Here is a 24,046-nt window from a genome sequence, read left to right as displayed (position 1 = left end):
CCTGGCACCATATATGGTGATTACAATATTATTGAGTATATTCCCTGTGCTGTGACTATTTTTTGTAACTGGTAATTTGTACTACTTAATCCCTTCCATCTTTTTCACCCAGCCCCCTAACCCCCTTCCCATCTGGCAACCTTCAGATTGTTCTCCGTGTCTATGAGTCTGTTTCTGAGGGGTTTATTTCTGGTTCATTTATTTCGTTCTTTAGACTCCACATGTAAGTGAAATCACATGGTATTTGTTTTTCTCCGACTTATTTTACTTAGCATAATACTCTCTAAGTCCACCCATGCTGTTGCAAATGGTAAGGTTTCATTTTTTTTGTGGCTGAGTAATATTCCCCTGTACACATGGACCACCTTTTCTTTTTCAGCTCATCTACTGATGGACACCTAGGTTGTTTCCAGGTCTCGGCTACTGCAAATAACACTGCAGTGAACATAGGCGTGCTTGTACTCTTTCAAATGAGTGTTTTGGATTTCTTTGGATAAATGCCCGGAAGTGGAAATTGCTGGGTCATAAGACAGTTCCATTTTTTATTTTCTGAGGACACTCCATACTGCTTTGCGTAGTGGCCGCACCGGTCTGCATCCCCAGCAACCATGCACGGGGGCTCCTTTCCCCACGTCTTCGCCAGCACTTGCTGAGCCGTGGATGGCAGCCCTGCTGGCAGGTGCGAGGGGGTCGCTCCTTCTCTCGCTCTCGCACCGCAACCTTCCTTGTGTAGTCACGCTCCTGCCCTGACTCCCAGTGCGTCCCCACCTGTGACGCTCTGCCCTCTGCTCTGCTTCTCTGCCTGTGCTTATGCACATCCTTTTAAAAAAGCTTTTATTTATTTGTTCTTGGAGGGGAAGGGACAAAAGGGAGTGAAATATCGATGTGCAAGAGAACCATCGATCGGTTGCCTGTTTCCATATCGCCGCCCCCCCGGGACCCTGTCTTTGGGGGATTCTGTTCTTGTCCCTCCATCTTCTGCTGCCAGTTTACTGTATACCTGCTTGCGCACTGTGTACGCCTTCACCTGATGTACGAAGAATGGGTGTTCTGTCTCCCAAGAACCGGCCTGTGCCCCTTGGGGGCACCATCTCTCTGAGAACGCAGGGTTCAAGGGGAGGCAGTACTTCCACGGTACCTTCCTTCTTAAGGTTTTTCAAAGCACTAGGAAGGAAATGGAAACAGTGTGCGTCTGTCTGTCTTCAGCACTAGGCTCATGGCCCTGGAAGCCCTGTGCTCCAGGTAATGAAGCTGGCGTGGGTGAGCGCCACAGTTCTCAGAGTGGCATCACGTAAAAGCTGGGGAGGCGAGAGGAGGGGCGCAGGCCCTTGATGACAGGCATGCCTGTGACTACAGACCCACCTGGTACCTTTTTGTGAAAACATGACAGGACATGCGGAGAACTTTTTAGTTTAATGTGAAGCCATTTTTTTAAAGATTTTATTTATTTCTAGAGAAGAAAGGGGAGGAAGAGAGGGAGAGAAATAGCATTGTGCGGTCCCACCCCACACGCCTCCCCCTGGGGACCTGGCCTGCAACCCAGGCATGCGCCCTAGACTGGGAATCGAGCCAGTGTCCCCTGGGTTCGCAGGCCAGCACCCAGTCCTCTAAGCCATACCAGCCAGGGCTCATGTGAAGCCTGTTTAAAAAAATGCTAGTGAGGATCACTTTTGTGCATCAGGTTTTTCATTATGGATGTCAAGTTCTATTTTAGTCTTCCAACACATAAAAACCCTTGAAAAATTGTAATAACAAATTTCATGTGGTAAAATACACAACATAAAAGTTACTATTTTGACCATTTTTAAGTGTTAGAAACTTATTGATATGTCAATTTCAAGATTCTGAAATAGAATGTTAGATGAAAAAATTTATTTAAATAACTTTTTATATATACATATACACACACAGATGAATTGTGAAACATTCTTCAACTGTACTGAGTCTTGAGTTGTTCATACTGGTGGTTTATACTTGTGTTCAGTAAGTATTTAAGTGAAAAAATGGGTGAACATTGTTTTTCTAGTATGTGTTTTAGTAACTTTGGTCTTCTCATTTCCTTAGGTGGCCGTCAGACCCAAGAGCAAAGGACCCAGAGAAATGTAATAAATGTACCTGGAGAAAAACGTACTGAAAATGGGGTAAGCAACAGTGAATTATATTGGAATTTTTATAGATTTTAGTATATTTTATTGATTATGCTATTACAGTTGTCCCGTTTTTTTCTCCCCTTTACACCCCTCTATGCTGCACCCTCCTGCTATCAGCATTCACCCCCCCCCCTTAGTTCATGTCCATGGGTCGTAAGTGTAAGTACTTTGGCTTCTCCTTTTCCTATACTATGCTTGACCTCCCCTTTTTTTTAAAAGATTTTATTTATTTATTTTTAGAGAGAGGGGATGCAGAGGGAGAGAAACATCAATGTGTGGTTGCCTCTAACTTGCCCCCACCTAGCCCACAACCCAGGCAGGTGCCCTGACTGGGAATTGAACCACTGACCCCTTGGTTCACAGGTGGGTACTCGGTCCACTGAGCCACACCAGCTAGAGCTGCCCCTGCCTATTTTGTACTACAAATTACACTTCTTATTCCCTGTACCTTTTCTCCCATTCTTCCCCTGCTACCCCTGATAACCCTCCATGTGATATCCATTTCTGTGATTCTGTTCCTGTTCAAGTTGTTTGTTTTGCTTTTGTTTTTTATGTTCATTTGATAGTTGTGTTTGTTTTCATTTTACTATTCATAGTTTTGATCTTCTTTTTCCTAGATAAGTCCCTTTAACATTTCATATTATAAGGTCTTGGTAATGATGAACTCCTTTAACTTCACCTTGTCTGGGAAGCACTTTATCTGCCCTTCTATTACAAATGATAGCTTTGCTGGATAGAGTAATCTTGGATGTAGGCCCTTGCCTTTCATGACTTGGAATACTTCTTTCCAGCCCCTTCTTGCCTGCAAGGTTTCTTTTGAGAAATCAGCTGATAGTCTCATGGGAACTGCTTTGTAGGTAACTGTCTGCTTTCCTCTTGCTGCTTTTAAGATTCTCGGGTTGTAGGTTTGATTCCCAGTCAGGGCACATTCCTGGGTTGCTGTCCCCAGTAGGGAGTGCTCAAGAGGCAAGTGATGTTTCTCTCCCTCTTTTTCTCCCTCCCTTCCCCTCTCTCTAAAAATAAATCAAATCTTAAAAAAAAAGATTCTCCTTGAAAATAGATAGGGGGAGGGTAAGGATAGTATGGGAAATCTAGAAACTAAAGAACTTATAAGTATGACACATGGACATGACTGAAGAGGGGGATATGGGTGGGAGAGGGGGTACAGGGTGGAGGGGAGTGAAAGGGGAAAATGGGACAACTGTAATAGCATAATCAAAAAAATATATTAAAAAACATTCTCTCCTTATCTTTCATCTTGGGTAATATAATTATGATGTGCCTTAATGTGTTCCTCCTTGGGTCCAACTTTTTTGGGACTCTCTGAGCTTCCTGGACTTCCTGGAAGTCTATTTCCTTTGCCAGATTGGGAAAGTTTTCTTCCATTATTTTTTCAAGTAAGTTTTCAATTTCTTGCTCTTCCTCTTCTCCTTTTGGCACCCCTATGATTTGGATGTTGAAACATTTAGTCTTAGAGATTCCTAAGCCTGTCCTCACTTTTTGAATTCTTGTTTCTTCATTCTGTTCTGGTTGAATGTTTGTTTGTTTCTTCTGTTCCAAACCATTGATTTGAGTCCCAGTTTCCTTCCCATCACTGTTGGTTCCCTATATTTTCCTTTATATCACTTTTCATAGCCTTCACTTCTTCCTCTGTTTTGCATCTGTACTTAGTCATTTCTGTGAGCATCCTGATTACCAGTGTTTTGAACACTACATCTAATAGGTTGGCTGTCTCCTTGTTGCTTAGCTCTTTTTCTGAGTTTTGTTCTTTCATTTGGGCCATATTTATTTCTCTCAGCGCACCTGTTACGTTGTGAAGGGTGGAGCCTTAGGTATTCGCAGAACAACTGATGTTGCTGCGTTGTGGTGCTGTATGTGGGGGAGGGTCTGAGGGGAAACAGTCCTGTTTGCTTGGCTCTCAGCCACCTTTCAGTCACCTGGCACCACGACCCAGAAGCAAATTGGGCTCTTCTGGTGCGGATTCCCCCATGGGCGGGTCTGTGTATGTTCTAGGACCTCGTGGCTCTCTCCAGCGAACTCTCCTGTGATGCTAGAAGTTTTCTCGCCACTGCAACCCCCACAGGTCTTTACAGCAAGAGGTTCTGAGGCTTTATATCCCTGCACTGGAACCCTGGGTTGAGTGGTCTGTCTTGCTCCCCAGTTGTTCCTCCTGGTTCATCTGCACACAAATGTGGGACTGCCCGCCAGCTGCCACCTTGTCGTGAGTCCTGGCCCCCCTTACTCCCCCACCCCCTACTTCCCTTTCCAGCCCCTCCTACCCGTCTGGATGAGTGTTTCTTGTTTAACTCCTTGGTTGTTGGAGTTGCATAGTTCAATTTTCTGGAATTTCTGGTTGTTTTGGTTTTTAAATTTGTTGTCCTTCCTTTGGTTGTGCGAGGAGGCACAGTGTATCTACTTATGCCTCCATCCTGGCTGCAAGTCAAATTATGTTGAAATTATTTAAATGCTTTTTATAAGTACTAGTTTTGGTTACATTTTATTTTTAAAGAATTATTTTTTACTAGAAATTATCATTTCTGTTGACTATTTCAAAATTTTTGTGAAGTCATGAAGAGGCAGTCACTGAGTGGGCTCACCGGTGCACACTCAGTCTGCACGTTGGGTCGCGTCCCGCAGAGCCATGCCCTCCAGTGCGGCCTGGAGCAGCGGCCTGGCACCTCCATGCGTGTGGCCCTAGCCCGTCCCCTGGCAGCTGGGGGACTCGGCTTCTAGGCTGCGGTGAGCGGGCAGACAGGCTCTGTGTCTCCCGTGCTGGTGTCTTGACCTTTCTGTCCGACTTGGAAAGACGCCTGGCCAGAGGGCGGATGCCCTCTTCACAGCTGTGTGCAGGGGGAGCGCTCCGTCTGTCACAGGTGTCACGCTGGAGACAGGGCCAGCGCTGGGTGCAGGTGAGGACGTAGGAGGGGTTCTCTTTAAGGAATGCTGGTGTGTGTTAAAAGAAAGAGCAGGAAGGAAATTTTTCAACATGGCCTGGGAATTTTAGTAGTAACTTGCCAAATAATTTTAAAGCTAGAAAATTAGTTTCTTTTCCGGTTCTGCCACCACCTAGGTATGCAGTCTTCTTCCTTAGTTCAGTGCGTGGCACAGCCAGACACTGGCAGAGAACCCCGGTCTGGAGTGTGGGGGCCTAGGAAGCTGACCCAGCTGCATTGCCTCTCCACTTCCCAGCTTACTGGTATTGAGGTGCTATTTTAGTTACTTTATTGGGTACCATTGGGACTTTAATGATATACTTAAATCTCTGTTTCTCTGTTCTACCAACATTAAACCATATCTCTGGATCTTCCTCCCTCTCAGATGCGTATATTAAACAGCACCCCGCCCCCACCTCCCCACCCCTCAGCTCTTTCAGCCGTACTTCTGTGTTGCCAGGGCTGGTGATGTGTGTGCACTGTTATCTCACTATAATTAAGCCTTTTGTACTTTGTCTGTAGGTTGGCTGTAAAGTTTAAACTGTGTAATCGTGTTTATTACTTTAGATTTTGCAGCTATCTACTGCAGAGCCAAGTGACACGCTAGGCTCTATTTCCTTTTCTCTGGTTCCGGTGTCCTGATCCTTGTGCCACTCAGGAGAACTGTTGCCAGTGTCAAGGTTATGAATTCTCTTCCACCCTCCAGGTTCTTAGGGTCATTCCTCAAGTCCTCTTCTCCTGCCATCGGACAAACTTGTCCACTCCAGATCCAGAGCCTCTGTGGGTGTGGGGTTCTGCCGGGTGTATCTGCTTCAGAAAGTCTTGTGATAGAAAGACCCAGAGGCTGTTGTTGGGACTTGGGTCATTTGGTCTGGCGTTCCCCCATAGGCTCCCTTGCCCTGTCAAGTGTGGGAACCCCAGGTTGGGAACCCCAGGCCACACGCACACAGTGCCACAAGCATCCGAACTCACCTGTCCCGCTGAATGTGGCCGATTCTTTTGAGCTACAGGGCTTCCCAGGACCTGAACTCCAAGGAAGGTGAAATGAGCACACCGAGGAGGTTTCATGTTGAGGGGTGTGCACACACGTGATAACACACGTGGTAAAGGGAAGGGGCCTGGGGGAGAGGGCTCCAGGGTGACACGGAGAGCTCTGACTGAGGTCTGAGCCGACGGGCCTGTGGTCTTGTCTTCCTGGTGGCGTTGTTTCTCGTTCAAGTGGAGGCGGCGTTTATGTTCCAAGATGCCAGAAGTAAACCTGTGCGTAGCCTTCGTGTGACTTGTAATCAGAGGCAGGTGGAGAGCTCGTCCAGAGGCATGACTTCGTGCTGGAAGCATCACATCAAAGATGTTACTGCACTTTATGGCACACGCACCTGCCTTTTAAGCCTAATAGTACATTACTTTTGTAAAGCACTTCATTGTCAAAAAACACTTTTTTGTGCAATTTTAAAGCTAATAAGGTATTAAGAACTTCTTTCTCCAAAAATGGTTTTGAGCGTGCCCTGGTGGCAGAGTAATGGTGCCTGGAACCTTGCAGCCTGGTGGGCGGGCAGCAGCCAGGAGCGGGCGAGCCGCAGCTGCAGGGCTGGGTGTGTGGGCTGCGCTGCGGTGACTCATGCCTGTGTGTGGCCGCTGAGCCGAGAGGCTGGGGAAGCCCTGTTCTCTGAAAACCGCAGGTCAGTGAGTCAGCTGTCCAGGAGGTAAATGCCCAGGCCCCCACAGAAGGCTGGGGTGGGTCCGGAATGTTCTCCCTAGGACTCTTTCCCTGCTGGGTTTGGGAACCCCAGGCCACACGCACACGTCATACACGTTCAAAACTTACTTGTCCCGTAGAGTGGTGAGGATCTGGTGGGGCTTTGTGCCGTGAAGGCAAACTGACTGATTCTGACTGCATGTGCCTGTGTCGGGGTGTCCGAGACCACCCCAGTGTCGCTGGCTGACTAGGAGGACTGGACGGACGCAGGGTTGGTTGTCCTCTGGCTGTGACTTCCTCCAGCGGGAGGACACAGAGCACGATGAGCGCTGGAGAAGGCCGGGGCGAGGTCCCCGGGACCGGGGGCCCAGGCTCCTGGGGTCCGCTCCCCGTGGAGCTGCATGGGACACTTATTTCCTCCAGCAACACACGGTGACGGCACCTGTGAGACAGTGTCACCAGGGAGGCTCGTTGGAGGCCCAGTGCCCATGGTGTCTGCTGGGAGCTGCTCGTGTAGGCAGCTTCTACCTAGGAAGTACCAGAATTCCAGACTCCCAGAAGGAAAGCAGGTGCTTCACATGGCGTGTTATTTGCGCAGACAGTCCGGGTGCAGTGGGCCACTCGGAACAGTTTAGGGAACAGTGGGAGCCCTCCCAGACAGAAGTCCCGGGGGCAGCCAAGGCCAGGCCTGCCAGCACAGTCGTCTCAGGGAACCCCGTCTCTCTCAGAGGTTCTGGAGACACGGTCCCCTGTTCCCTCAGCCAGCCAGGCCCAAACCTGAGTCACCTTCTGGTTTAGTCCTGTGCGTCCAGTGAGCTGCCAGGGTCAGCTGGTCTTGCCTCCGACTTTCTTCTAAGAGCTTTATCAGTTTAGCTCTTACATCGAGGTCTCTGATCCATTTTTTGGAAATAACCTGTATTTCACACATGCTGTATTTTCATAGCCTTGTGACTCATGCACGTCATTAGTGCAAATGAGACATTAGCCTGGGAAATAAGCTTCCTTTTTATTTCTAACTGTTGGCAAATCGTGGGCTTAGCTTATGCATTGAAACCTACCCAAAGTGCATGTGGGATTGGTAGCTTAATTTTTATGCTTACTTTTTTTCATTACTTATCAAAATACCATTTATATGGAATGCTTTCTTTGCCAAGAGGTTAACATTTTATTTAAAAAGAGGATGACCAAAGTTTGAGCGAGTCTTGGCAGTGATGTGGAGAAGCCGGGACTGTCACGTTGCTTCTGGGAGTGTGAGAGGCCTGGCCCCGTCGGCACACCGTCTGGCCGTCTCCGTGCCCCTGCCGCACGGCCGCCTGTTCCCCCGTGGACCACCCTAGAGAAACCAGACGTTTGTCCACGTGACTCTTGGTACGTGAATGTTCAAGGTGCTTTATTCCTCAGCTGAAAAGTGGAAACCACCCAGATGCCCTCAGCAGAGGAATGGATAAACAACATGTGTCTGCCTGCACCCCCGAGCACTGCTCAGCAGTAGGAAGGAGGGAATGCTGGTGCCGTGAAAGCAGCCAGACACAGGGAAGTCCGCTCTGCAGGGTCCCTTCGGCGTGAAATCCCAGACGAGGGGCCAGTGGTTGGGGGAGGGGCGAGCACAGCAGAGCACTTTCTGGCAGGACGGGGATGTTTCCTGTCTCACCTGGGGCAGTGGCTGCACTGAGCTGGAAGAGATGCTGCTACCCAGGGAGTGTGGTTGGGCGTGGTGGGAAGATAAGGAAGCACTGGGTCCCTTGTAAATCCATTCAGCACTCGTGGATTATGGTCATTGGTCGGAGGCTGTGGCCAGGTGCTGTGCCTGCCAGGTGAGCTGGGACCGGCGGAGTCTGGAAGTCTCATTAGCTAGAGAGCCCCTGACGTGTAAGTTTTCTGTTAGGTTAGTATTGATATTTTGCATGTGAAAGTGTTGCGTGTTAGAGGGTTAGAGGTATAGAGTCTCTTACTGTTTCTTCAAGTAGGTGTGTGGACGTGTGCAGAAAGAAGGGGGCGATGTGACCAGAGAAGCGATTACTGTGTGGGCAGGGGTCTTCTGTTTTCTCTGTCCGGAAGGCGGGGAGCTGGTAAGACCTGGAGTTGGGTGGGCCGTTTGTCACGGAGACCTGGGTGCTCTCGGGGTTAGGCTGGAGGGCAGCAGGCCTCTCCCTGGGACCCAGAGGTCAAGAACACTGGCCTGAGAAGGAGCCCTGAGCCCCCCGCAGGAGGGATGTCAGAGCCCGCGGTGGCTGGAGAAGTGTTTGCACGGGCCTGCCGGCTGTCGCCAAGAGAACTTCTCTACTAATTCCTAATTCGCTCGTCCTGGAAGTGGCTTGTTCTCCCTGTGACCTGGACTTGAACTCATCAGGTGACTCTCCTATAATGAGGGACCTCGATGTGCCCGAGGGAGCAGGACTTGATTTTTTCTTATTAGATGCAATGAAAAGCAATGAGCAAGGAATTTAGTCATCTGTTTGTTCGGACTTTTTTGGGTCGTGTTGAGAGTCTAAGGTGTTGATGTGGGGGTGGGTCTCCATGAAGAGAATGCATGATAGGCCCGTGGTCAGAGGGTCGGATTTGCACAAGTGTTTTGTTTACTTAAACTCTGAGAAGGTGCTGCTTTTTGCTACATTTTCACATTGAACAATTACGGGAATATGTACTGACATGTTGCATATTTGTTGACTTAATAGTTTATGGTTGCTTGTGTTTTTATAAGCCACTTAAAATACAATTAAATTACACAGGTGTGTTTACTTGGAGATAATTCATTGAGCTGTACACTATGATTTGTACAGTTTTCGGTGTGTCAGATCTACTTGCAAATGAAATTTTATTACATATGTAAGGTATAATACCGAAGTTACTTAGGACAGCGTGGTGTATCTTAGTTTCATCCTGAGAAAATGTGCAGATGACACAGCACACACAGAGAGCTCTGTCTCACTCACAGACGTCCGTGTCCGACTGCCGAAGAGCGAGATCTCTGTCCTCTCTACATGGTTATTCGGCCATTGGTGGGAAGGGGGGACCAAACAGATATTCTTTATGTGTACCACTATGAAATTAATGTAAATCGAAAGATTTGTTGAGTGGACATAGTTTTTAAGTAGTAGCCATTCTGAAGGTTCCAAAAAATACCTTTCATTGTGATTGGAACATCTCAAGTGGAAATTAGCAACCCTTTATTATAAGCATAAAGACAGAAATTGTGGGAGTTTCTGGTGGTTCTGCCTGGCATTGTTTTGTAGAGTAAACAAATTTCTTTCAAATGAAAGTTTCTGTAACTTGGCTGTTTACAATACTCGGTCCATATTGCTTGCTCAGGATCTTAGGCACACAGAGTGGGGGTGTCCGTTAAGACTGTCAAACAAAGTCTGATTCCATTTTCCAAGAGTCAGGCGTGCACTCGAACACTGTCAAGTCTGGGGGAGACTGGAGTCGGGGGGCAGGGTGGGACCTCTGTCCGGAGTACAGGAGGGCGGGGGTGGGGGTGGCGGGAAGTGCGAGCACAGACACTCCCAGGTGTAGGGAGCCGAGAGCCGAGGGACCGAGCGCCCGCGCGGGGAGCGGCACAGGAGGGGGCGGAGGTGCACAGGCCTGACCAGAGCTGGAGTCTGCTCCTGTGCTCGGCTCCGGGCCCTTGGCAGGTCCCTTCCCCTGCCACACGCAGGTCTGTTCGGAAGACGTGACACAAGTGTAAACACGTTAGCGCAGTAGTGCGTGTGTGCAGGGCGTGCATAGTGCAGAGTGCGCATATGTGGTGGCCCAGGGCAGGGACTCTGCGTGCTGCTCTGCTGCGTGAGCTGTCTGACTGGCAGCCCGTCTGAGCTTCCGTGCTCGGTTTCTCCTCTGTGGGGTGGGGGTGTAATAGCACCCACCCGGCAGTGTTATCATGAGGCCTACATAAGTTCGTGAACGGACAGCACGTAGTTCTGTACAAAGCACAAAAAGCGCACAGTGAAAATGCTCCACTTTGCTGTCATCCACAGAGAATGGGGGTGCTGCCCACTTCCCCCTGTTACCGCTCCTCTGGCCATTACCGAGCTGTGTGCGTGTTCTGTGTGCAGTTCTGCCAGCCGTGGGCGCGTCCTCGGCGTGGGCCGTGTGTGTGTGTGTGTGTGTGTGTGTGTGTGTGTGTGTGAACGAGGCATTTGTGTTTTATAGTCTTTGTATGTCCAGTTTCCCGAGACGAGGTGGAGTGGCGTAACACCCATCCTGAGATCCATGTGCCCTTGAACACTTGACGTCCCAGTTTCTCTGGCGCAGCTGCCAGCCAGCCAGCGCGAAGAGGGCTGTCACCTCAGCATACGTTTGCAGAGCTTTGCACGGTGCCGGGCCTCTTAGGAAATGTGGGGTCTGGTCCATCAGCAAAACTGTTACTTATATTGAATAAAATCACTCAACACTTAGGAAAGTTCTCAGGAGAAAACAGACTAATATGTACTCTCCTGACTTCTAGGGAGCCTATTTATTTCACTTTTTTATTTTTTGATTTGAGAGAGAGAGGAAAGGGGAAATAGAACACATACATTTGTTGTTCCACTTACTTACACATGTGTTGCTTCATTCTCGTATGTGTCCTGACTAAGGGTCAAACCCACAACCTTGGCGTGTTGGGACGAGGCCCTGACCAACTGAGAGACCCCACCACGGCCCCGGGAACCTGTTCAAGACCTTCCCATGGGCACTCGGGTCGGGGAGGTCGGGTATGCAGACGAGGGCCCCCAGCCCGCGTGTGATCTCGCCCCTGCAGGTTGGGCATCCGCGTGTTGAGCTGACCCTCTCGGAGCTCCAGGATATGGCAGCCAGGCAGCAACAGCAGATTGAGAATCAGCAGCAGATGTTGGTTGCCAAGGTAAGTTTAAAAGCAGAGTGGAGAAGCGTTCAGAAAGTGAGTTCTTCAACCATTACTTTAGGTTGGGGTGAGTGCATTCTCGGGTGACACTTGTCAGTACACCCACGCCCCGGGAGTCTGAAGCACCACGTCCCCGTCATCCCCTTCAAAATAGTAGCCGTGAAGTGTGCTGCCACTCCTGAAGTGGGGTGGTGTCAGAGCAGGGACCTCTGCCTCCCATCTGCGTGTGCGTGCACACACACACACACACACACACACACACACACACACACACACACCAGGAAGTGGTCGGCCTTAGCTCCACGTAGATAGAAGGTGCAGAAAGGACGTTTTTCCTGCCATCTCCTTTTCTCTGTGGGGGTCTTTGGCTGGTGGTGTCGGTCCCTTCGTGTCCACGAGGAAGCCAGCCGTCCACGCTGAAGACGCCAGTTGCAGGCCCCAGAGCCGGTGGTGCTGAGTCATCAGGCTCCCCTTGATGCCGCCTGGCAGGGCCCTGGTCTGGGGTGTTATGGTGGGGCGTAGTTAGCGCTCACGCTGCGGACGAGTTCTGCATCTGTTGTTGAATCTCAGCAACTGCAGGATTTAAAATCTCCCTAAACCGTGGTGTCGTCAAGGATTAAATATAACAAGTCATCTCATCACCCACGCCTTCTGGAAATGACTCCAGGCTGTGATGACCTGAACCGCCCTGAAGCCGCTGTAATGAGAGCATGTGAACGTCACTGCTGGGCTCTCACTGACTTCTCTTTAGAGAGATTTTTTTTAATTTCTTTTTTTATTTTCCAATTGCCATTGACGTGCAATATGACGCTAGTTCCTGGTGTGCACCATGTACACCCTACGAAGTGGTCTCCCCAAGAAGCGTGGTGCCCACCTGGCCCCATAGTTATTGCAGTACTGCTGACTGTATTCCCTGTGCTGTGCTTTGCATCCCTGTGTCTGCTTTTATCACTGGCAATTTGTGCTTCTTAACCTCTTCCCCTTTCCACCAGCCCCCTATTCCCTCTTAACCTGGCAGCCATCAGTCTGTTCTCTGTATCTATGAGTTTCTTTCTGTCAAGTTTGTTCATTTATTTTTTATATTCCACATATAAGGGAAATCTGTAGCTTTTTTTTTTTTTGGAAAGATTTTATTTATTTTAGACGGGAAGGGAGGGAGGGAGAGAGGGAGAGAAACATCAGTGTGTGGTTGTCTCTCTTGCGCCCCCTACTGGGGGCACGACTTGGCTCACAACCCAGGCACATGCCCTGATGGGGAATCAAACCGGGGACCCTTTGGTTCCCAGGCCGTCACTCAGTCCATTGAGCCACACCAGCCAGGGCGGTCCACTTCAGTTTTCAAAGTGAGCTGTTTCCCTCTTTCGTCAGGAGCAGCGTCTGCATTTCCTGAAGCAGCAGGAGCGCCATCAGCAGCAGTCTGTTTCTGAAAACGAGAAGCTCCAGAAACTGAAGGAGCGCGTGGAGGCCCAGGAGAATAAACTGAAGAAGATCCGTGCCATGAGAGGGCAGGTGGACTACAGCAAGCTCATGAACGGCAGCCTGTGTGAGTGCCGCAGTCCGCCCGCACCCACGCGCGCCGGGCGCGGAGAGGCGGCACGGAGCCCAGCCTCCGGGCGTGTACCAGGCGTGCTCCAGGCGTGCACCAGATCTGGCGTAGGGTCAGATCTGGCGTAGGAAGCGCCCGGAGGCTGGGTCCGTCCCCTGCGCGGGCTGGGGGGCTGGGTTGGGGCCGCTGGTCGCTGCAGGTCCCCCAGCCGTGTGGCAGGAGGAGGCCTGGCCACGGCTGTGACGGCCGTCCTGGGCGTCACGGCCCACCCCGTCGTGCGGGCTGTCGTGATGCAGCAGCCCGGAAGTGGTCTGTGGTTGAGATAGGCCATGCAGGTGCTCCCTTTTTACCTTTGTTGTGGACCCAGTCAGTGCCTGCTTGGTGTGACGGTGGTGACAGAGCCCGGTCTCTTGGTGCAGTGAGACTCCCAAGTGGCTTGACCCAGCCTGCTCTGGGACCGATTGCCCTGGTTGAAGAAGACTCACTCGTGAGTGCAAACATGATTGTTTGCCACATGCTCCCGAGTTTAGGATCGTGCACATCACAGTCTTCCTCACATGCTAGCCTGGCGGGGATGATGATGCTTGAGCGGAGCTAGATGTGTGGCCATGAAAAAGACATCACCCCCAAAATAAACAACTCCGTGACAAAGAAATGCCAGCGGAGTGAGGTGGCCTTCTCTCTTGGTGTGGGGTATTGCAGCTGCTGAGATAGAGAGATTCAGCGCCATGTTCCAGGAGAAGAAGCAGGAGGTGCAGACGGCAATTCTGCGAGTCGACCAGCTCAGCCAGCAGCTGGAGGACCTGAAGAAGGGAAAGCTGAACGGGTTCCAGCCCTACAATGGCAAGCTGGCGGGGCCGGCGGCTGTGGAGTTAAAGAGGCTGTACCAGGAGCTGCAGGTAACTTGGGCTGGGCCCGGCCTCCACGCTGTTTCCTGGTGGGCCTGGGAACCAGGGCTGGAGACAGGCTGATGGACTCAAATGCAACAGTGGCGCCAACGTATTCGGTACAAAGGAATTTCTAAAATAGCTTTGAGATACAAGTCACACAGCATGCAGTTTACCCACATAAAGTACAAGTTAGTGGTTTTAGTGTCTTCCCAGAGTTCCCCATCTACCACTACGGTCAATTTTAGAACATCTCATCGCCCCCAAATAAAGCCTGCATCTCTTAGCCGTCCCCTCGGACCCCACCCAGGGCCCCTAAGCAATCACAGATCTCGTTCCGAGTCTGCAGATCGGCTCTCTGGACATTGCTAGTGTGCGGGCTCGTGCCCCGTGGGGTTCTTTGTGCCTGGCCTATTTACTGAGCGTTTGCCATACAGAGAGTCGACCCAGAATTGGATTGGCAACGTAGTGAGCTAGTAAAGAGTTAAGCTTCGGGTGATATTTAAGGTGTCTGTGCAAACCGCTTCGATGAGACAGGTGCCTGTTGGTAAGCCCTTGGCCGGGCAGGAGCTTCCGTGACAGAGCCCTGCAGACGGGGGCTCCCCTCGGACCCTCAGCTCCCCCAGCTCTGCAGGCTGGCGGTCAAGATCATGGAGCTGGCAGGCTCAGTTCCAGGGGGTCTGCTTCCTGGCTTGTAGACGGCCACCTTCTCACTGTGCCTCACAGCTCTGGTCTCGCTTCCTCCTCTAATAAGGACGCTCACAGGAAGAACCCCGCCACGGGGCCCCATCCTCACGACCTCATCTGAGTCCGCTCCCCAGGGCTACGGTCATGGGCCCACAGTCATCAGTGCCCGTCACTCCGTACGCCCAGAAGAGGACATGGTTTGCAAACGCGCACCCTCTTTTGGTTCCATCAGAAACGTGTTTGGGTTCCATCCGTGCTGCACCCGTAAACGTCCACAGTGGGTGTGTGCAAACGTGTGTGAGAGCTCAGTTCTTTCTTCTTTTTTTCAGTGTTTCCCTGGCAACGAGAATTTGACTGTAATTAATGCAAATCACAAAAGTTGTATTTTCTGTTTTGTAGATTCGTAACCAGCTTAACCAGGAACAGAATTCAAAACTGCAGCAGCAGAAGGAACTTTTAAATAAGCGCAACATGGAGGTGGCCATGATGGACAAGCGCATCAGCGAGCTGCGCGAGCGTCTCTACGGGAAGAAAATCCAGGCACGTGGCCGGGGGAGTGTTTCTGTGAGATGAGCTCCCGCAGTCGGTTCAACCCCGAGGTGCACAAGTGTGCGTCTTCACTGCAGTGGCATTGTCCCCGTCCGCCCAGATGACAGAACGTAAACTGGCCCTAACCCAGAAGAGCAGCAGCAGAAGACAGTGCTCTTGGGCGTTTGTCTTCTGCCGTCTGGAGTCGGGGCCTCCCCCATGGGCAGCCACAGCACTCTGCCATTTTAAGCCATTTTAAGCTGGGTCACAGGGGCAAATTCCTTGACCTTGTATGGCCTCGTGTCCTTGCTGTAAACTGATTTGTCTTACCTGCCCAGGAATCAGTGTGAGGTTTCTTAGTGAGAACCCAGGTAGAAGGGCTTTGTAAACTCAAAGATTTTATTTATTTATTTTTAAAGAGGGGAAGGAAGGTAGAAAGACAGGGAGAGAAACAACAATGCGTGGTTGCCTCTCATGTGCCCCCTACTGGGAACCTGGCCCATAGCCCAGGCATGTGCCCTGACCGGGAATTGAACTGGCAACCCTTTAGTTCCCAGGCCAGCACTCAGTCCATTGAGCCACACCAGCCAGGGTGGGCTTTGTAAACTTTTGAGCAGAATTCTATATAAAGTGGTTAGCACTTTAAAAAAATCTTTATTTGGTACTTTGAATTTCAAAGGTAATAAATACTCATTGAAAAAAAGTTAAAACAGTATGGAGATACTTAAAGAAAAATGTGAAAGTCCCTTCCACCCTGTGCTCATTTTTGAGGGATGATAGCTATTCATTGTTCCAGTCTTTTGCTTAATACAGACAGGAGGTATTTAATTTTTAATTGAAATGGAATTGTAGGAGTTCCATCATTCTTACTGTTCTGAACCTAGCCTTTTTTTTTAACTACAGCATAGGTATCATTCCAGGTCATTGCCTCATCTCTTTTGTCACTTCTGTATAATACCCCATGTCTGAGGCCTGTGGCCCCTTTGCCCAGCCCTGCTGTCGAGCAGGTGTCCCGAGTCTTGCTGTTGCTCTCAGTGCTTCTGTGTGCGTGTGCAGGGCGGAGAGCTTGTGCGAGGTTAATCGGGGGCTGCCGTGTGCTCTGGCTGGATGTGGTTCTCCCCTTTCCTCCATGGGTGGTGCTCAGGGCTGGGGGGGGAGTGGTGCCTGAGCCAGGGCGGGTTGGCACTCTGCTGTTGGGGGTGGAGCCTGGGGCGGGCCACCTGGCTGGCTGGGACAGGGCTCCCAAGGTCTCCTGTCCACACTCAGCAAGTGGGCTTCCATGGTTTGACAAGTGTCCTTGTCAGCTCCTGCTGCTGTGAAGGCGGTTCTTAGGGGGGGAGGCGTAGGCTTCTGGCCTTTGGTAGGGTGGGGTGGAGAGGTGCTAGAGAAGGAAGGAAACGGCCCGTTCTGGGGCTGTGGTGATTAATGGTCTCAGGTGGAAAGTCTCTTTTTACAAACCTCTGGGTTTTTTTAACCAAAGAGCTCGAAGGTCAGTGGTGAATCTGCAGAACTCTGGGATCACAGGTCAGGGTTTTCCTCTTGAGCTCGAAGGAGCAGCACAGAGGCCGCGAGAGGACGCATGCCCAGTCTCTGTGCCTGCCTACGGGACAGCGTTCTGTTCTGGTGCATCAGGCGGGCTCTCCGTGGAAGCAGAACCAGTGGACGTCCCTGGCCAATGTGGCTCAGTTGGTTGGAGTGTCGTGCTAGAAACTGAAAGGCCGCAGGATCAATTCCCAGTCAGGGCACTTGCCTGGGCTGTGGGTTCAGTCCCTGGTCGGAGTGTGCACAAGGGGCAGCCAGCTACTGTTTCTCTTGTACATGGATGTTTCTCTCTCTCTCCCCCCCTTCCGCTCTCTCTGAAATCAATAAGCATGGCCACAGGTGAGGATTAAAAAGAAAAAACCAGTGGGTGTTTGTGCTGAGGAAGAGACTGATGGACTCATTCTAGGGTGCCGGACTGCGCGGTTGAGGCGGCGGCGGCGGCCTGAAGGCCCAGGGCCCTGGCACTGCAGCTGGAGTCTGCGGCTGTCTGCAGGCAGGGCTCCTCTGCCTCGGAGGGCCGCACTCTTTCTGTTTTTTTATGCAAAAGTTGAGCTTTTATTGTTTACTTATTTTTTTTAATCCTCACTTGAGGAGATGTTTATTGATTTTAGAGAGGAGTGGGGAGAGAGAGAAACATTCGCACCCTGACTGAGTGCACAGCATGGCACTCCGGCCTCCGACCGACCCAGCCACCTGGGGCTGGGCTATTTTTGACTTGTTCTTACATTGGTGAGAACGCACATCAGGCTTTTTTTTTTTTTGCTAAGGCCCTCAACTGATCGGATGCGGCCCACCCAGATCATTGGAGGGCAGTCTGCTTTAGAGTCTGTTGATTTAAATGTTCATCTCACTTATTAATATCCTCACAGCAACATCTGTCTAGATGTGTTTGTCCAAATGTCGGGCATGCTGTGCATCGTCCAGCCACAGCGACTCAGAAAAGGAACCATTGCCGTCACGAACGACTAGATGAATGTTACTTTGTGCATTTCACTTGGTGCCTCCAGGGCCCTCTCCTTGAAGAGGCTGGTGCTTCTGCAGAGATCTGTCACTGCCCATGGGTCCCAGGCACCTCTCAGCAGCTGTCAAAGCATGGACCCTCTCCCCAGAATGACATGCTCGAGCGTGCTGAACGTGGCAAACAGATGTAGGAGGTCAAAGATTTCTCAGGGGGACCCGTGGGAACCTAGCCAGGGACCCCTGAGGAGTTCCCCGCTGGTTCTCTGGTTGCATCCCCTGATGGACTCTGATTCTGTGGAGGCCGCTGTGCGACAGTGTCACTGGCTGTGGCCGGGCGTCCTCGCCGAGCATGAACAGCACAGCTGCCCCCAGGGAACTGGTCAGAGCCTTGCCTGGTTCTAGGACCCGCCCCTCAGGCCTCACAGCAACACTTACCCTGACTTTCCAGACGTGGGCGCAGAGGTTCAGGGAGGTCAAGGCACTTGCTCGTGGCTGCACAGCAAGTACGTGGCAGAGCAGGATTTGGAGCCAGGCTTGGGGCCCGGGCTCTGCCTGCTGCCTCTTTGGGAGGGGACACCCCCTCGGGGAGAGGGCTCCCCAGGTGGCAGTGTCCCAGGGAACAGACCTGGTGTGCGTGCAGCCCCCACACGACAGGGGCGATCAGAGAGCATCGCCCACAGGACCGCAGGTTAAGGCCCTTCGTGCCACCTTGCCCCGCTTAGACACTCGTCTTCCAGACGGACGGAGCTGCCCCAGTGCAGGCCAGTGAGTGAGCGGTTCAGACTTGGGTGTTAACTCTCGCTTCTTCCCGTTTTGTAGCTGAGCCGTGTGAATGGCGCGTCCTCGCCGCAGTCTCCCCTGAGCACCCCCGGCAGGGTCGCTGCGGTGGGGCCTTACATCCAGGTCCCCAGCGCTGGCAGCTACTCGGCCCCGGGGGACCCCGTGAAGCCCCAGTCTCTCACTGTTGCTTCGGGGGCCGCCCACGGAAGGCCCAAACCTGGTAAGTGGCCAGACCCTCCTCCTGGGAAGGGAGTGGGAGGGGGGCTGTGGGGCAGGTCCTTGGAGGGTCCTGCGTGCACCCTCGGTCTCCCCTGAGGCACCGTGTCTTCTGGGCACCCCTGGGAGCTGTGTGCTACCACCATGACCGTCCTATACACAGAGCACTGTGGCCGCTCGCTCCTTTCCCCACTCAGCTTGTCGTGGATCAGAAAGTCCACAGACGGTCACTGCGGCCTTGGCCCACTGGCACGTGCAGTGCGACCAGCCCGGGGCCCCAGCATGGTGCCGGTGCGTTGCCATCCCGACAGAGTGCCCTGGGGTGCTGGCAGGCCTGGCGGGTAGCTCCGGCCCTCCTCGGCTCTGCTCAGCCAGCAGTCAGCCTGCTTCCCAGACCGGGAGAGCCCCGCGCCTCCTGCGCAGACTCGAAGGAGGTCCCGTGAGCAGAGGTGTCCCTGCGCCGGACAGGGAGGGGTCTGAGCTGCGCTGGCACGGCGAGGTGGTTCTGGTTCTCCTTCTCCCAAGTTGAGATGATTTCCCGAGTTCATTATGAGGCTTCTGATTTTATCTTCAGTGCAGGTATCTCCATACCTGAAGATAATTGTCCCTTCATGATAAAAATAAATGATCTTCCTCCTGTACCTCCTGCCTCACCCGGAGGAAAATGCCTGGTCTCTTCTTGGTCCTCCGATGGCTAATTCCCGTAAAACCTCTATTTCACATGGGTTTCTGGAGCTGCTGGGTGGCCACGCTCCCAGTGGCCCGGACAGCGGGCCTGGGAAAGCCACCGCGAGGCCGCAGCGGTTCTGTCTCCCGTCAGTCTGAGGCTCGGCCTCAGTGCGCTGGGGCGAGCCTGTCGTTCTGGCCCACAGCGGGCAGTCTCGGGGGAGGGGCAGGGAGGAAAAGCACTTCTGGCCTCAAGTAGGTTGATGGGCCACACTGAGCAAGGTGACGTCTGGACTGGGGCCCCGACTGCCTCAGCAGGGCCTTGCGCTGCCTGGAGCCTGGGTGGCTTTCAGCGATGCAGGGCCTCAGCAGCGTCCCAGCAGACACAGGGCTTGCATTGCGCTGCGGAGGGTGGGTGTGGCCTCAGGGTAAGCTGGCCTGGCTGCTGCTGCCGCCCAGGCCCAGCCAATCGCTCAGAGGCTGTGCTCGTCCCGCGTGCGCCGTGGCCTCTCTGGTCGAGCCCAGAGTGCCTGAGAGTCCCTGACCCATCGTCGGTCACAGACTTCGGCCCCCACGCTGCTGTGGCCGGGAAGAGTTCCCTAGGGCTCCCCCGTGTGGCAGGGGGTCGGGGACCGGGGCATGGTGTACCTGTCAGGGCTGAGACGGTACCTGTCAGGGCTGAGATGGTCCCCCTGGATACCTGGCTGCCCTGTGTGGCTGGTGGCCGGGGGCTCACCACGTCACCCAGCTCCCAAGCCTGCTGCAGAGAGGAGGCAGTGCGAGTCAGGGCCGGCACGCGGCCCGCCGGCTGTGAGCGCGCTGGGCACCGGCATGCTCTGTCACTCTTTCAGTTTGGACAATGCTCTGTAAAAATGTAGCTGCTCAGCAACTTCCCTGAAAAATGCAGGGTTGACTGGCTTTCCAATCACTGCAGTGGAATGTAGCCCGCCTCTCCAATCAGTGGGACCTGGTACAGCCTCCTGTGATCGTGTGTTGTTATAGAGGACAGAAATTTCTATCAGCTTGAAGCTGCATCTTCCTTTTAACACTGGTAGTCGTACAGCTCAAACCTGGCGCGCAGTCAGAAGGAAGTCTTTCTTGTTGTGTGTGAGTGTGCGTGTGTTTGAGCCACGAGCGCCAGGGCTGGTTTGACTCACTAGTGTTGACGCGACGGGTCTGGCCTGGACTCAGCCCAGCCTCCCGTTCCCACAGCGCCTTGGGCCCCCGCCGGCCCGGGCATCGCTGCAGGCCGCACACAGGGGGCCAGGTGGGCATTGGCGAGGCCCTGCCCGCAGAGGCCCCCGGTTCTGCTGGGCACGCGGGTGCGCAAGGAGGGCGGTCAGGGTCTGGGCAGTGCCACCCTGTCAGAGCGCCCTGTCCAGGGGGCGATTACCCTCTCTGCCGGGGCTGCTCTCAGGCCGGCCCCTCAGGCGTCAGGACAAGGTCTCTCACACTCCGTGTTCTTCTCCAGCGAGCGACGGGAACTGGCCCACACTGAAGCAAAGCGTCAGCCCTGCCGGGAGAGCCACGCAGACCGCCAGCGTGGGCCGGACGGACTCGAGCGCGGAGGGGCCCCTCCAGCAGGGCACCGTCTCCAGCCAGCCCGTGCCCTTGTCGGCTCTGGGAGCCCCGGAGAAGCTGGTAGGCCGCTGTCGTGACCCCGGGGCACACCCCCCGGCCATGTCCCTGTCTGCGCGCGTCTGCGCTGAGGGGAGGGGTGACGAGGCAGAGCACGCCCTTTGCGTCCAGACCAGACCCAGGTGGGAGGCGTGTGTGGGCCCTACGCACCGGGCGGCGTGCCGGCACACGGGTCTTTCCGTCGGGGCTGTCCTGCTGGGGACAGGTGGCAGCCCTGCTGCTTTTTGTCCCCAGGGTCCCCTGTGCCTGGTCACAAGCCAGTTTGAAGGGTAACAAGTCCTACTTTGCATTCTCTGTGCTGGATGGAAATATGCTTCACTTTTTGAAGGATAACTTTGTTTTTGTCCTTAATGTCTGAATCCAGGGCCTCGAGACGGGCAGAACGCCGCCCCCCGCTCCCGGGGCCAGCAAGCAGCTGCCTCCGAGCTACGGGACGCACCCGAGCCCTGCGCCCGTGGGCCCAGGGTCGACGAACTCCTTGGAAAGGAGAAAGGAGGGCAGCCTGCCCCGGCCCAGCGCAGGCCTGCCCGGTCGGCAGAAGCCTGGCCCGCTGCCCGCCGTGGGCAGCGCCCACCAGCCGGGCTCCTCCCAGCAGATTCAGCAGAGGATTTCCGTGCCTCCCAGCCCCACGTACCCGCCCGCGGGGCCGCCCGCATTCCCGGCCGGAGATGGCAAACCTGAACTCCCGCTGACTGTGGCCATTAGGCCCTTTCTGGCTGATAAGGGGTCCAGGCCACAGTCCCCCAGGAAAGGGCCCCAGACAGTGAATTCAAGTTCCATCTACTCTGTGTACCTCCAGCAAGCCACGCCGCCTAAGAACTACCAGCCAGCAGCGCACAGCGCCGCAAATAAGTCAGTCAAAGCAGGTACAGTGGGTTTGTACCATCCTCTCGGGGCCAGGAAGTTGTACTTCTACTTAAGAAAATGCCAGTCTGCCCTCCCAGGTGGGCCACACGCTGTTCAGGGTTAAACTCGATTCTTGGGTAAGGTGTGGCCGCAGGTGTGGTGTGAGACGGGGGTGATGGAGGAGTGCGTGGAGGGCTTGTGTAGCTCGGTGGCTGCAGCTCTGACCTCCTGTCCAAGCGCCCGGGAGCCCCAGCTCTGGGAAGGGTGAGACTTCCGAGTGGCCTCTGCCCGCTGCTTCATGGTGACTTGTGCAGGGGCTGTCCCCAGAGCTTGCGGGGGCTCTGCCTGGACCCGCCACAGCTGAGCCAGACCCCTGGGGCGACCGTGTGAAGGGCTGTCTGCTGCTTTGGGCGTCTGCACTGGAGCCCGCAGGGGAGAGCAGCCCTGATTTGGGTGAGGGGAAACGGACCCTGGCGGCCACGGTGCTCCAGGAAGGCAGGTCGGAGAACGGGGCCAGGTTCCACACCTGCCGAGGTCAGTGGAGCTTCTGGCCCGGACAGTGGGGCCTGCCCACTGGGTGTGGGCTGGGCTTCCTCAGACACTCCTGGGCACTTGCCACAGCGTCCAGACTCGTAGTCCAAGGGTTCCTGCGGGTGCCTGGCTGCCCCGCGCCTAGGAACCTGCAGGCCAGGTGCTGGCCCGTGCTGGAGAGCTGAAACCCTTCTCCAGAGCCCCTGGGCCCCCAGGCATGCCCTGCTGTCTGACTCGGCCTGTGTTGCATCATGTTCCACTGAGTCCGAGGGTCAGATGCATGTCCAGAGGTGACATCTTTCTCCTTGGCCGGAAAACTAGGAGGGCGGGTTTGGGGCAGGGAAGCCAGGGCCACAGCCTTTTAAAGTTTCACTTTGTGGAAGCCCTGATTCTGGAGTCCCAGGTGCAGAAGTAGCGAAAGTAGACATCCCACCTTCCCGAAGGCCACTCACGGAGTCTCCTCGAACCCAAGGGCTTGTTTGGCGTCTAAATCAGGGCTCCCCAGCCAGGCCGTCCCTCGTGTAACCAGGGGTGCTCAGTGGCAGGACCCCAGGCCCAGCAGGGCGCTCAGGTCCCTGTCCCCTGTGTCCCCTGCAGTGTACGGGAAGCCCGTTTTACCGTCCGGCTCCACGTCCCCGTCACCGCTGCCGTTCCTTCACGGTTCTCTTGCCACCAGCACGCCGCAGCCCCAGCTGCCAGCAGAGAGTGCCGAGAAGGAGCCCGAGCAGGACAGCCCGGCCCCTCCTGGGGACGGCGCCGCGGGCACCATGGAGAGCCTGCCCCGGCCGCTCAGCCCCACCAAGCTCACGCCCATTGTGCACTCGCCGCTGCGCTACCAGAGCGACGCCGACCTGGAGGCCCTGCGCAGGAAGCTGGCCAACGCGCCCCGGCCCCTGAAGAAGCGCAGCTCCATCACGGAGCCCGAGGGCCCCGGTGGGCCCAACATCCAGAAGCTGCTCTACCAGCGCTTCAACACGCTGGCCGGCGGCATGGAGGGCACCCCCTTCTACCAGCCTGGCCCCTCGCAGGACTTCGCCGGCACGCCAGCCGACGTGGACAACGGGAACACCAGCGCCAACGGGAACCTGGGGGAGGCCGGCCCCGCCCAGCCCACGGTCCCTCTCCCCACCGAGCCCGCTCCCGCCTCGGACGCCAATGACAACCAGCTCCCGTCCCCCGAGCCCGAGGGGCTCACCTGTCCCCAGACCGCCCGCCAAACGGCTGAGCCCGCGGAGGACAACAACAACAACGTGGCCACGACCCCGTCCACGGAGCTGGTCCCCAGCCCTGGGCCCGAGGCCCCGTCTCCAGGGGAGGAGCAAGTCCCTCCGTCACTTCCCCCTGCCGTGCCCCGGCCAGCAGCTTCTACGGTGGGTGTGGTCCTCGGCGATGGCCACCCAGGGCCTGTGGAGGACCTGCCTGTGTTAGCCACGTGCCGGGTGTGGGCGTCTTGGCAGACTGGCCCCCCCTCCGTGAGCCAGGCCAGGGAGACGGTGGTTCACACCACGGGGCTCTGCAGGGCAGTGCTGGGCTGCGCGGCTCAGGCCGCAGGGCTCAGCCAGGGGGGCCCGAGAAGGCTTCCTGAGGAGGGGAAGCTTCC

General features: G+C 54.3%; 1 protein-coding gene across 1 annotated transcript in view; it reads left to right on the top strand.

Annotated features, from left to right (window-relative positions):
* Positions 1-24,046, top strand: part of PPP1R13B (protein phosphatase 1 regulatory subunit 13B) — a 63,859-nt gene that overhangs the window by 35,535 nt on the left and 4,278 nt on the right. The window contains exons 4-12 of the mRNA XM_045823696.1: positions 2,065-2,141; positions 11,518-11,619; positions 12,988-13,162; positions 13,868-14,064; positions 15,139-15,279; positions 18,589-18,769; positions 20,903-21,072; positions 21,434-21,935; positions 23,044-23,816. Of these exons, the coding sequence (XP_045679652.1) occupies positions 2,065-2,141; positions 11,518-11,619; positions 12,988-13,162; positions 13,868-14,064; positions 15,139-15,279; positions 18,589-18,769; positions 20,903-21,072; positions 21,434-21,935; positions 23,044-23,816 (2,318 nt within the window). The remainder of the gene's footprint in view (positions 1-2,064; positions 2,142-11,517; positions 11,620-12,987; positions 13,163-13,867; positions 14,065-15,138; positions 15,280-18,588; positions 18,770-20,902; positions 21,073-21,433; positions 21,936-23,043; positions 23,817-24,046) is intronic.

This window comes from Phyllostomus hastatus, unplaced genomic scaffold (assembly GCF_019186645.2).
Source record: "Phyllostomus hastatus isolate PE091 unplaced genomic scaffold, TTU_PhHast_1.1 phas_scaffold_501, whole genome shotgun sequence".
Taxonomy (NCBI): Eukaryota; Metazoa; Chordata; class Mammalia; order Chiroptera; family Phyllostomidae; genus Phyllostomus; species Phyllostomus hastatus.
Note: the sequence above shows the minus strand (reverse complement) of the source record. Positions and strands in the feature narration are given on the sequence as shown.